Below are 12,712 nucleotides of genomic sequence, written 5' to 3'. Positions count from 1 at the left end.
CAGCTAAACCAAGATAAAACAGAGGTATTAGTCATTGGTGAAAAAAACGAGAGAGAGAAACTAACTGCACACTTAAAAACACTAGCACTTAACACCAAGCACCAAGCCAGAAACCTAGGCGTCATACTTGACTCAGATCTCAATTTTGAAACCCATATCAAAAATATAATTAAAACATCTTTTTATCACTTAAGAAACATTGCTAAGGTGCAACCGTTTCTCGCTCAGGCTGACACCGAAAGACTGATGCACGCGTTTATCACGAGCAGGCTAGACTACTGTAACTCGCTTTTGTCTGGTCTACCAAAAAAAGCCATTAGTCAACTACAAACAATACAGAATGCAGCAGCGCGAGTCCTCACTAAAACAAGACGGAGAGCGCACATCACACCAGTATTAAAATCACTGCACTGGCTACCTGTTAGTTTTAGAATAGATTTCAAGGTTCTCCTACTAGTCTATAAATCACTCCATAGTCATGCACCTGAATATATAACAGACATGCTCTCAAGGTACACACCCAGTAGATCCCTGAGGTCCTCCGGCACTGAACTTCTAACAGTTCCAAAAGCCAGGACAAAGAGACATGGGGAAGCAGCTTTTAGTTTCTATGCCCCCAACCTTTGGAACACTCTGCCAGAATACCTAAGAATGGCCGAAACGGTTGAAACCTTTAAACATGCACTTAAGACATACCTCTTTGATCTAGCTTATCACTCACTGTAAAATGTATTTAACATTTATGGAACATTTATTTATTTACTTATTTCTGTCTCTTTTCAAGTATTTGTACCCCCCCCCCCCCCCAGCAGCTGTCTCTTAGTTTGACGATAACTGTGCTGAGCAGTCCTTTATGGTGCCAGTGCGGTTAGTACGTAATTTCCTGTTCATTTATCTCTGGCAAAATCTGTGTCTTTTTATAAGTGTTTTGTAACTTGTAAAATGTATTTATTTAACATTAATGTAACATTTATTTATTTATTTACTTATCTGTGTCTCTTTACAAGTGTTTGTAACCCCCCCCCCCCCCCAGCAGCTTAGTTTGACGATGACCGTGCTGAGTAGTCCTTTACGGTGGCAGTGCGGTTAGTACGTTTATTTTATTTTATTCATTTATCTCTTGAAAATCTGTGTGTTTTATACAAGTGTAACCCCCCCCCCTTTTCTTTCCTACTGTGAGGCGCATTGTGTTACTTCCTTGTATGAAATGCGCCGTACAAATAAAGTTTGATTTGATTTGATTTGATTTATCCTGTTTGCTGAGGCCTACTCGCTTTCTGAGGCAAACCACCTGTTTTTGTACTGATAGTCATGCACACTGCTCTTCTTTCAAGGACATGTTCTGAGATCACTGCTGTAACTTCTGTAGGGATGGGATGGGAAAAACCCGCCCCTTGTCTGCTCATGAAACATGTTTTTTATGGCTGCGCCCAGCTTTTCTTTTGAGTTTGTTCATGATATTTGGTTGTGACACTCTCCCTCTTTTGCAAAAGATAAAGCGCTGAAATTCTGATTGCTGGTCTCTGTCTCATTAATATTAACGTCTTAATATCATGTATCTAACACACTTCTAGCATTAATCAATGCATCTGAAGAGGTGGTTGCGCTAGTCACTTTGAATGAAACCCTTTAGCTGTTGTTGCTTTTTTGTACAACAAAATATGTCCTGTTGGGCTGTCAAGAGAAACAGAAACTATATCACGAAGCAGAATGAGTGCAGAAATAAAAATAAAAAAGATGACAGCTGGAAGCCAAAGCCATCTCAAAGTGAAGCTTCCATTTCCAACACCCCGATTCTCTCTTGTTCGACAGGCTCAGAGCAACTAACCCCTCTCCCCTTCTACAACAGATCGATCCGATCTGTCCCTTTAGAGAAGGGCTCTATTCTTCTGCCTGCGCTCCTTGCCTTTGGCATTGTGGGCAATCGGGAATGCCGGAGCAGTAGGGAGCTTTTCAGATGTATTCCAACAAACCGGTTCCGACGATCCACCTTTGGCAGTCAGAACCTGCAACGCAGAGTTGCATGGAGAGTGTGTGTGTGTGTCTATGTGTGAATAGGATAGACCTTGAACCCCACTGTCTCATCGGGAATGTGTGTGTGTGTGTGTGTGTGTGTGTGTGTGTGTGTGTGTGTGTGTGTAGAGGAAACCTGGGTGAAACTCTGGGTCATGTTCGCTCTGCTTGAAAGGGACAGACTGTGGCGAGAGGCCTCTAGAGTCTAGACGGTCGGGTCCACTCTGAACTCTGAATACTCATCAGAATACTAATCAGATGAGAAGACTGGCTAAGATGAGGAGGAACACACACACACACACACACACACACACACACACACACACACATAGGTGTGCACACACACACACACACACACACACACACACACACACAAAACCAAAGTCATAAGCATGCACAAAAACACACACACACACACACACAAAACCATTGGCAAAGGCATGCACACACACACTCACACAAACACACACACAGTGCACAGCTGTGGCTGAAGTTTGTTATTCATTCCTCAGATATACTCACACCCGTCAAACAAAGACTTCAGTGAGGCCCTCTCTGCCAAGTCCTTGTTCATGTAAACATTTACATAAAGAACAGCTACTTGACTGAGATGGAGGTCCAGATAATGGCCTTTTTAGCTAAGCCCTATTTTAAGCACTAGGGCCTCTCAGACGGAGATGACCATGTGCGCACACACACACACACGCTGTTTCACTGTTTCTAGTCCTGTCACTTCCGACACACACATTCTCTCCCTCTCGGCGTCACTCATGCACATTCCCAGTAACTCACACACAGATACTCACAAGAAGTCTTTCTCTTTCTCTCGCCTCTTTCTCTCGCCACTTTCTCCCACGCACACACGCATGCACACACGCACGCACACGCACACACAAACACACACACACACACACACACACATTATGAAGCACCAGGTGACTATAACCTCTTAAACATAGTCATACATCCCAGTTCCCAATTGTGCTTGTTTGACGCCAGTGCTGCTAAAGTGCCCTGTCCTTTCCACCAAACAGGAGGCAAAAGCATCCACCCCGGTCAAAGTGCTGCCTACAACACAATAATGAGCCCCCCGCTGGCCACAAGAACCCCAGGCACCCGCTAGACTAAATGTTTGGACGTTTCACAGAAATAATGGCTGTGAAGGAGTCGCGTCCATTTAGGCCCGAGCATGCTGAGAAGGCCTCTCTGTTCTCTGCTGGGTTCCGGCACGAGGAGAAAGACTTCGGAGAGTCTGGAATTTCCTGTGAGGCTCAGGTCGCGGTTGGGGAGCTAAAATGACAAAATATCGTCTGGTGTTAAGGCTTCATGGCTGCTCCCAGTCCTGTCACCGACACAGAGAGAGAGGCTTTATCCAGAAATGGATTATTTGAATGTGCTAACCGGTTATGTTTGTGAGGGCTGAGACTGAGGGAGATATTGACTAAATGTATAATACAAATGCTCATAATTAACATTAAAACGAAATCCCCTTCAAAAATAGCCGCAATGACAGAACCGGCTGGTGTTAAATCTTCATGGCTGCAACCATACTTTCTCCGACACAGACAAAAAGGCTTTATCCGGGAATGGTTTATTTGAATTGGGGGAAGGCCAGCTGATTATGTGTGTGAGAAATTAAGATTGGACATGAAAGTGAAGGAAATACTAAAATGTATTCATTAAATGCATTAAAGTAACATTAAAAAACTCCCTGGTGACAAAGGCCTGTTAGACTTTTTTAGGTAGTCGGACATGCCTTGATGTTTTTGTATATTTCCTGTAGCTTTAAACATTCAGACACAAGTGGCATTTATGTAGAAGATTAAAGGTTTCTGGTATTCTTTTTATGACTAGAACAAAAACTCACAGAGCATTAAAGGCATATTGACAACAAGAACAAAAAAACTAAATATCCCTTCAGAGGGATATAGTTCTTAGAGGATTTAAAAACTGAACCCTCTTTAAGAATAAAAATACATTTTTGGTTGTATGGAATTATTTTATGTTATAAGATATATTGCATGCCTACTGAACAGCTGGTCGTAATAGCAAAGACCGGTGTGGCAATATCACTGACACACTCACACACTCAAATATACACATGCTGACACACTCAAACATACACATGCAGACACACTCACACACTCAAACATACACATGCTGACACACTCACACACTCAAACATACACATGCAGACACACTCACACACTCAAACATACACATGCAGACACACTCACACACTCAAACATACACATGCTGACACACTCACACACTCAAACATACACATGCTGACACACTCACACACTTATGCATGATCATGACTACGTCCTTGAGTAAGTCCAGTCCCCCGCATTCACAGACCAGTGCAGGCACACTTCAATTCCCATGTGGTCTCTACATTCCATTACACGAGTGAGTCAACTCTTCATTCACTCCACCTCTGACAGACAAAAAAAAAATATATATAATCATACTAAAACAACTCAAACTTTCACCAGGGTCCGTACACTTTGACTTTTCCATGCCCATGACTATACATTCTCTGAAATATCTCTATATATAAATTAAAAATAAGAAGTCTGGTCCCTAGAACTAGGTCAAACCTTTGAATAGAAAGGTCCCAAAATGAGTTCTCATTTCAAGTTATTGTTATTATTCAGAAGAGCAATCATTTACCATTGTTTAAAGAAAATTGAACAGAAATATAAACATGAAAAAAAATAGTTGACCATGCCTGGCCTTATCGACTTGACCGAAATTCTACTTGCAGCACATTTTTGAGACGCCATCCTCATGAGACAAACCGTGGAATACACATTAAGCTGCAACAAAGTGCCTTAAAGCAACATTATGTAACAATTTTACCTTAAAATAACAGCTTCAAATTCACTTTAGGGGGAGCTCAGTACAAGAAATATACATTTGTAATATGTAATTCATTCACGTTTAATGTCATGTTCGAACATTATTTATAATTCTACAACTGAAAACAAGGCAGGATAACATAACGTGTGAGTAGTTCAAACTTTTTTTTAAAACTGATCAATCTATGTTGGGAATGTAAGGCAGCTACTTTTTTACTTCACTGCGGTCAATCTTCCCAAACATTAAAAGTGTTATTTAACCAATATAGATTTTTCTCAGTTGACCTTAAATGAACCACATATGCTCTAATATACAGGTATTTCTGAAGCAAATGTACATGACTTTTCCAAACTATTCTGGCTTTATTGATTTTTCCAAAACTTGTCCAGGCCTGAATATTGCTATTTTCAGATTCCATGATGTTTCATGACCATACAAACCCTTAACACACACACACTCTTTCTCTTTTTCTTTCTTGATTTATATATCTCTCTGTCTATCTATCTATCTCTCACAAACACAAAAAAACACACCCATATTTACCTTCCATCACATAGACCAGAGAGCCCACATCCCCCTCTTTGATGATGCAGCTCTCTTTGCTATACTCGACAGGGTACATGCAGTCCACTATCTCCTGGATCTGAGACAGCTCCAGGTTCTTCATGAAGTCATTGTCTAAAATGGCCTCCTTGATCAGTTCTTTGGACCTGTGAACAGAAAATGGTGTTAGAGTTGAAATACTGACAGCAGAAAAGGTCATTTGATTATCTGGTTGAGCATTTGACTTCCCTGTCTTTTCCAAGGTGATTGAATGATGGATGAAGGCAATAAAAGAGACTTCCTCCAAGGCATTATATATATATATATATATATATATATATAAGTGCTGTCAGTTTAACGCGTTATTAACGGCGTTAACGCAAACCCATTTTAACGCCGTTAATTTTTTTATCGCGAGATTAACGCGATTTTTTTTTTTTTAATTGACATTTTTTTTTTTTTTTTTTTTTTTTAGATTAACATTCTTTTTGGCCTCGCAAACTGTGTAGTAGGCTAACGTTACGGTTTGAGTGAATGGTGAGCGCGATACGGCGAAATGGATGATAAAAAAGCTTCTGAATGGAAAGTTTACTTTTAAAAGTTGTGTTGTGCAAAAGAAGCGAGCTTCACTGTTGTCTGAAACTGTCAACGGGCAGCTGGCTGAAAGCAAAGAAGTAGTAGGCTTACCTTTTATTGGTAACCTAACTGTTACGGTTCAATGTTTCTGAAATAAGAGGCCTGACTGCTATGTTCCCAGCAAACTTGAAAAAAATAAAATATTAAGCCATGGTTTAACTGCACTATAGGCTGAGTCCTTGTTTACCTAAAATGTGCACTTTATAATTTTATTTTGTACCGCCCTGTTTGGCAATATTGGTTTTCAATAAAATAAAACATTTGAATAAAGCAAGCCAATCAACTTTTCCATGTTGATAAGGGCATTAAAATAAAAATAAAATGATGGAAAAAATAAATAAACGAAGGGACATTTAGTATAGATAAAAAATTGCGATTAATCGCGATTCATTTTGAGTTAACTATGACATAAATGCGATTAATCGCGATTAAATATTTTAATAGTTTGACAGCACTAATATATATATATATATATGTGTTTAGTTTAATTTTGGGCTTTTCAGCCGTTTTTAGGACAGGACAGTAAAGGGTGACAGGCAATGAGAGTGAGAGAGGGGTTGGGAAATGACCTTGGGTCGAACTCGAACCCAAGTCTCCATATGCACTGAGATCATGTGAGGGATTGGGGTGCTGACACTACCGATGGCAACAACACTCCCACCTCCAAGGGATGACTTCGACTGCAGGGTCAAATGCCAGAGCTACAGAAAAATAGCATCATACCCACACGCTCAGTCAGAAATGTTCTTAAACTCCACTGAACAACACATTTACAGCCCATTTAGTGTGAAGCACCCTGCAGCACGCTACTGCAATCGGTTCACAAACCATCTCTGTGTTTTTCCCTTTCATTATCTTAGAGGGCTGATGATTTGACAAAGAGGCCCTTGGGTGCTTCACACACATTATGACACATCATAACAAGAAACCAAGTGGTGCCGGCCTTTGCTTCGTGACGGTTTGAGATGGAACATCTGTTCCGCGTCGGCCGGAGTCAGTTACGCAAGCACCAGCCACCCAAAAGGAGGCCCTGGGGGATCCTGGGAGATAATACAGATATGGCGTGTTAGCGATACGCCACAAGCGGCACTCGCACAGTAATATCGTATGCTAATGTCCTCCGGTGAGATCCGATCTCTGATCTGTATGGCTGTTTCGGCTAATGAAAATTAAACTCTGCCTACGTTTCGCGGGTTGTTTCATTTGTGTTCATAATCCGGTTTGCCCCTTTTGTTACCCACAGCAGTCATTGTCTAACAACTCCTCAAGACCCTGAGTCCTTGAATTATAGCTCAACGTTTATCTTGTTGGGGTCTAGAAGGAAAACAAATCACCAGTTGCAAAACACTGGTGTGATTAGGCACAAACAAATGGTGGCTGAGCAGGTTGCTAGGATACCTCAAAATATGCTTAACATGAAGGTTTCTTCACAACTAAAGCTTGAAAAAAAATTCTCTCTACCACCCCCTCTTCTTTTGGAGAGATCTTCAAACCATCATTAAAAAACTATTCTATATATACATAAAACTAATTATGAGTTAACTTTTTGAATTCCCTATTTAGGCCTTAAAGCTAAATGATCCATACAGTCTTAAGTGTTTTAAAGCTGAACTGGTACTGGAGCCTCCTAGGAGTACAATCACAGTAGCTGGCGGAACACAACTGGTATCATTCCAACGCAGCCTTGTATTATGAGATAATTTTGGCAGGCACTACTGTCCGTTTCAGGCAGGACTGGCCGTGGGCGTGAGAATTTGTGGACTTTTCTCTGCCCAGCAGAAGCCTCTCGCTCTGTTCCACCTCACGTAGTGGCAATCCCAGTGATGTATGATCAAGGAGATGGAGGGTTGGAGGGATTATAAAGACCTGGAGAGAGATATGCACTCCCATCCATTTCATTTTGTTGCTTTTTTATTTGCTATCTGCTATGCTATTTGTTACATGGTACTTAGTTTTGGCACCAAAGGGCCAATCAACTGAGCTGCAAATGTCACATGACTCGTAACCACAGTAACAAGAGCCCTATGCTGATTGGCCACTCTTGTGCAAGACTGAAACTAGACTTTTGGAAACAAACTTCTTGACACCAAAACAATTAATGCTAGCTGGCTGAAGCTGGCCCTCTAAAGCCTGACCCCTAGGGGGAACACGTGAGCCAAAGCATTTTATGACTCAAAGTTGCAAAAAGATGAGCAACTAATGGCAAGCATCTTGAGAGGCTGAAGAATCATTTAAAGATGTAAAGTCAAATGACTCCAATCTCGCATGTACACGTTCTAGCGGCAGTTATCATAAAGTAGTGTGTTATCAATGTAGATTTAATAAAATGTGTCATGTGGCAATATCCATGTCATAAAAGAGAACATATAAAAGAGTGTACAGACCAGTCCATGGCAAACACACAGTTGCCTGTATACAGTTTCCCCAACTCTTGCTAAAAATCCACATCCACAGCCACATCCAAATCTACTTTCTATATACTGAAAAAACTGCATTTTTTGGAAAATTGAGTTGTCATGGAAGAGTCTCAACTTTTGTGTTGAATTGAGAATGGGGATGCAGTTTCACAAAAGCTGTCACGTACCTCTGGCAATGTGGTAAATATATCTGTATGTTACAGGCTAAATGATTATTACACATACACACAGACACAAACACACACACACACACACACACACACACACACACACACATACACACACACACACACACACACACACACACACACACACACGATTCCACAGGAGCCAAATGAGAAATGTGGAGTCTGTATGTTTTGTCAGCGGATATAATCTCACTTAAGAAATATGGGACCTGTGCCAAGGCATAGCCTGACTGTTCTGCTGTAAGAGTCTTTTGACAAATTATACAGCAATTATACATGACAAATCATGAACAAAACAGTACACACACACACACAACACAGCACATAATATTAATCATATTTATGGTTAAACATAAACAACTACACCTTCATATTAATAGGCCTTAACATGGATCATAACTGGAACAACATGAAACATGTATCGTTAAAGGTACCTCCATAACCTGGCCATAGTGGTGACTGGAACATGCCCCAGAAAATGCCTTCTGGTTTAACAGTCTGTTCTGGTCTTCAGACCAACACTGCTCTTGGGTCACAGGTCAAGAAATAGGTATATGGAAGAGTCTAATGGCCAAAGCTGACTGGCTACTAACTAACTGAAACTAACTCTTCATGTGTGTTTGAAATACAAGACATGAGAGGGAAATATTATGCTTCGGAGTATAGGAGTGTGTGTGGGTGTGTGTGTGTGTGTGTGCGTCAGGGGATTGACAGTGTACTGTACATGTAATGCAGATGCGGTTGTCATGGTTATTTGGGTGTAGTGGTGACATTTGGGTTAGCTGAGAATCTGCCATGATCTGCCATGTTTTTCACACATCTGAAATGAGCCCACCAGACCAAAACACCTAGCAGGCCTGCCTTCATCCACATTCACCTCTGTGACAGAAACATGTCACACTGTGTGGAAATCCAGGCCACATAGGAAGGCCACATAAGAAGGCCACAAGTACTAAAGCTGTTTCTGGTGACACTTTACTTTAATGATTATTTTACCATTAGCTGATAGTCAACAAACGCTCAGCCCAAGGTGCAAAATATCTAACATGCCTCTAACTCTTAACAAGATCTCTAACTACCTCTCAACTCATGCTGACCCTGATGTGACCCTAACCCCAAATCCAATTTGTATTCTTCACTTTCAGCAGACTGTCAGAAGATAGCCCATTAAAACTAACTTGGGCTTTTTTTTTTCCACATAGATACATAACTAACTCTGCTGCACTGGCTCTTGTTGTCCCCTGCGAGTATGGACTACTCGTCTCCCTAATAGTGCTTTGCTCTGATGGTATCCGACGCAGCATCTTTCTTCCACACATACTTTAATAAGCAATTAAACCATACGCCAGAGCAGTGTTAATTTCGTTGACGAAAACTATGACGAAAAATATTCGTTAACGACCTTTTTCCCGTGACTAAAACGAGACTAAGACGTGACGAAAACGGATCTTTATAAATAAAAACTATGACTAAATCTATTTTAACTTTCGTTGACGAGACGAGACGAAAATGTTGGTGGTTGACTAAGTCACAATTGTTTTTTTTTTCTAAACTTGTATGCACATCATTGGTTGAATGTTGCCCGGTCCTGTATCTATCCCTCCTCCACTCCCTGCGATGGCCAGACATGCAAGTGACGCCCTATGGCTGAACGTTATGATGGCTGAAGTTCAAGCACTCGGTACTGGAAGACAAATAAGAATAGATATCTGGACAGTCTTTAATTATAACTTGACAGAAAATAAAACACAATGCACCGCAATAACCGGAGAAAAACCGTGTGGCTTCAAAATAGATGGGAAGAACACAACAAGAGGCACCTGAAAGCGCACAAGACAACCCTGCCATTTATGCCAAGGTAAATTAGCTAGTAACTGTCAATGATAATTAGCTAATGTTAACTAGTTATTCGAATATATTAGCCAACGTTAAGTTAACTTCAAAGGGGCAGTCGAGTGTATAGGTTGTGTCAGCTTGGATAACTAGCTAGTCATTTTCGATTGAAACCTCCCGTTTGGCTTGGCAAATGAGTTCCAAAACGTTTAGCTAGCTAACGTTGGCTAACTATGAGGTAGCATAGCTAAGTTATACTAGCTATCGATAACTAGCTAGTAAACACATTGCAGAATGGACTATAGGACAGGCCACGCATGACATTAATCAAGAAAAAATAAATGAATATGTGATTGGTTTACATATCCTTGTCTATTTATGCAATTGTTATTATCATTGGCACTACTTTCAACTCTCAAACTATCCGTCTAGCTAAATACTGTATGTTGGTTATCAGATTGCACAGCAATTCATATGGAGGATATGTGGTTGATTTAACTAAGGCCAGGTAGGCATAGTAGTTGTATTGTGTTATCAGATCATTTGAATCTTCAAAATCTAGACTTGATATTCTCTTATATTTTAATGATAATACTGTTAATTAAGTATTGCCTTAAAATTATTATTTACATTGAATTCATTGGAATTCAGCTGTAGGCATAGGAGATCTGTATCTTAGAGACTAATTGCATCCTCAGTTTAAGTACTGCAAGCTTGACTATTATGCAGTTGTAGACACAACACAAGGGGTCCCCGGGCCTGAGAAGGGATGGAAAGGAGTTTAATGTGACTATAAGATGGACTTAATTTTTAGTTTAATGTGACTAAAACTAGACTAAAATGTAATGAGACTTCGTCGACTAAAACTAGACTAAAATGTTCTGAGTTTTCGTCGACGAAAACTAGACTAAAACTAAGCAGGATAAAAATGACTAAAAGTGACTAAAACTAATATGCATTTTCGTCTAAAGACTAAGACTAAGACTAAATCTAAAATAGCTGCCAAAATTAACACTGCGCCAGAGGCATAACAAATCTTTTTCAAATTCCTTGTGCTACTGGTTGGGGACTTCCAACCACGGCAAAACCACTCACTGTCACATGCAAGTACTCATACCCAGCAAACCTACCTGCATATTACGGTGCTGTGGTAAGCATCACTGCTTTGCAAGCTGTTGCTCTGGGTTCAATTCCCAATTACTGCAGGTTTTCTGAATATGGCTTTGGATAAAACGGTCTGCTGACCTGACCTTTATTGTAACCACACATTGTGCACTACAACCATTACACCGATACTTAACAACAACAACAACATTGAGAGCATTATACTGGGGTTGTCAAGTGTGCACCTTCCTTCATCAGTGTTTTGTTGAATTAGGCCCACAACACCTCCAGAAGGCTCAACAGTGGTGTCTGCTGTCCAAGACCCATCCCCCTCCATACTCCGGGATACAGCCAGGCATTACTGAGAGGCTTCCCAACAACTGAATGACACTCCACCTGGGTTTTTCGGCTACTGTATAGACCAGGGGTTCTCAAACTTTTGCAAGCTGGGCCCCCCCCAAAGCTGGTTAGGGGTAGTTGGGGCCCCCCCATCCGCCCGCGGCCCCCCGCCACCGCCCTCAATTACACCACCATATATAGATAGATAGATGGATAGCGTATTGTTATTGATAGGCCTGACATGTCAAGGTTAGGCTATTGTTATTGTTAGGCCCATACAGACAATTATTATAACTATTTATTTTTATTATTGTTATTATTATTATCAGTAATAGTAGGCCTATTAGTAGGCTATTCATTATTATCACCATCATTATGTTATTATTATTATAATTAATGATTATCGACCAATTATTATTATTGTATTATTATTATTATCATCATAATAATAAGTGTTATTATTGCTATCATTAGGATACTGTTATTATTATGGGCCTCTTGTGATCTTTACAAAAAAAAGAATGACGAAAGAGGGGAGATGCTTAAGTCTACTGTCACTCTTCAGCTGCTCTTTCATGTCTAGTGACAGCTCATCTGCTGAGCAGAGAAATGGATCCCGAACTCAGGCGAATGAACGGTAGTCCTCTTTGAAATAGGACCCAAACTGATTTCTGATATTCGGCGTGATACAGTGTAATTTGACATAGGAGCTAAACTCAGCACAATACCTATCATTATTCTAAACGTGTTGCGTGGCCGGCAAAACCAGTGTTT

The 12,712-nt window shown here is 40.5% G+C and overlaps 1 protein-coding gene across 4 annotated transcripts in view; it reads right to left on the bottom strand.

Annotated features, from left to right (window-relative positions):
• The window catches only part of prkg1b (protein kinase cGMP-dependent 1b), a 131,511-nt gene that overhangs the window by 106,767 nt on the left and 12,032 nt on the right, over positions 1–12,712 (bottom strand). For all 4 annotated transcript variants that reach the window (XM_031561501.2, XM_012820035.3, XM_031561503.1 and 1 more), the window contains exon 2: positions 5,422–5,588. In XM_031561501.2, coding sequence (XP_031417361.1) covers positions 5,422–5,588 — 167 coding nt within the window. The remainder of the gene's footprint in view (positions 1–5,421; positions 5,589–12,712) is intronic.

The sequence above is a fragment of the Clupea harengus genome, chromosome 23 (assembly GCF_900700415.2).
Source record: "Clupea harengus chromosome 23, Ch_v2.0.2, whole genome shotgun sequence".
NCBI classification, from domain to species: domain Eukaryota; kingdom Metazoa; phylum Chordata; class Actinopteri; order Clupeiformes; family Clupeidae; genus Clupea; species Clupea harengus.
The sequence above is the reverse complement of the archived record's forward strand: the minus strand, read 5'-3'. Positions and strand labels throughout refer to the sequence as shown.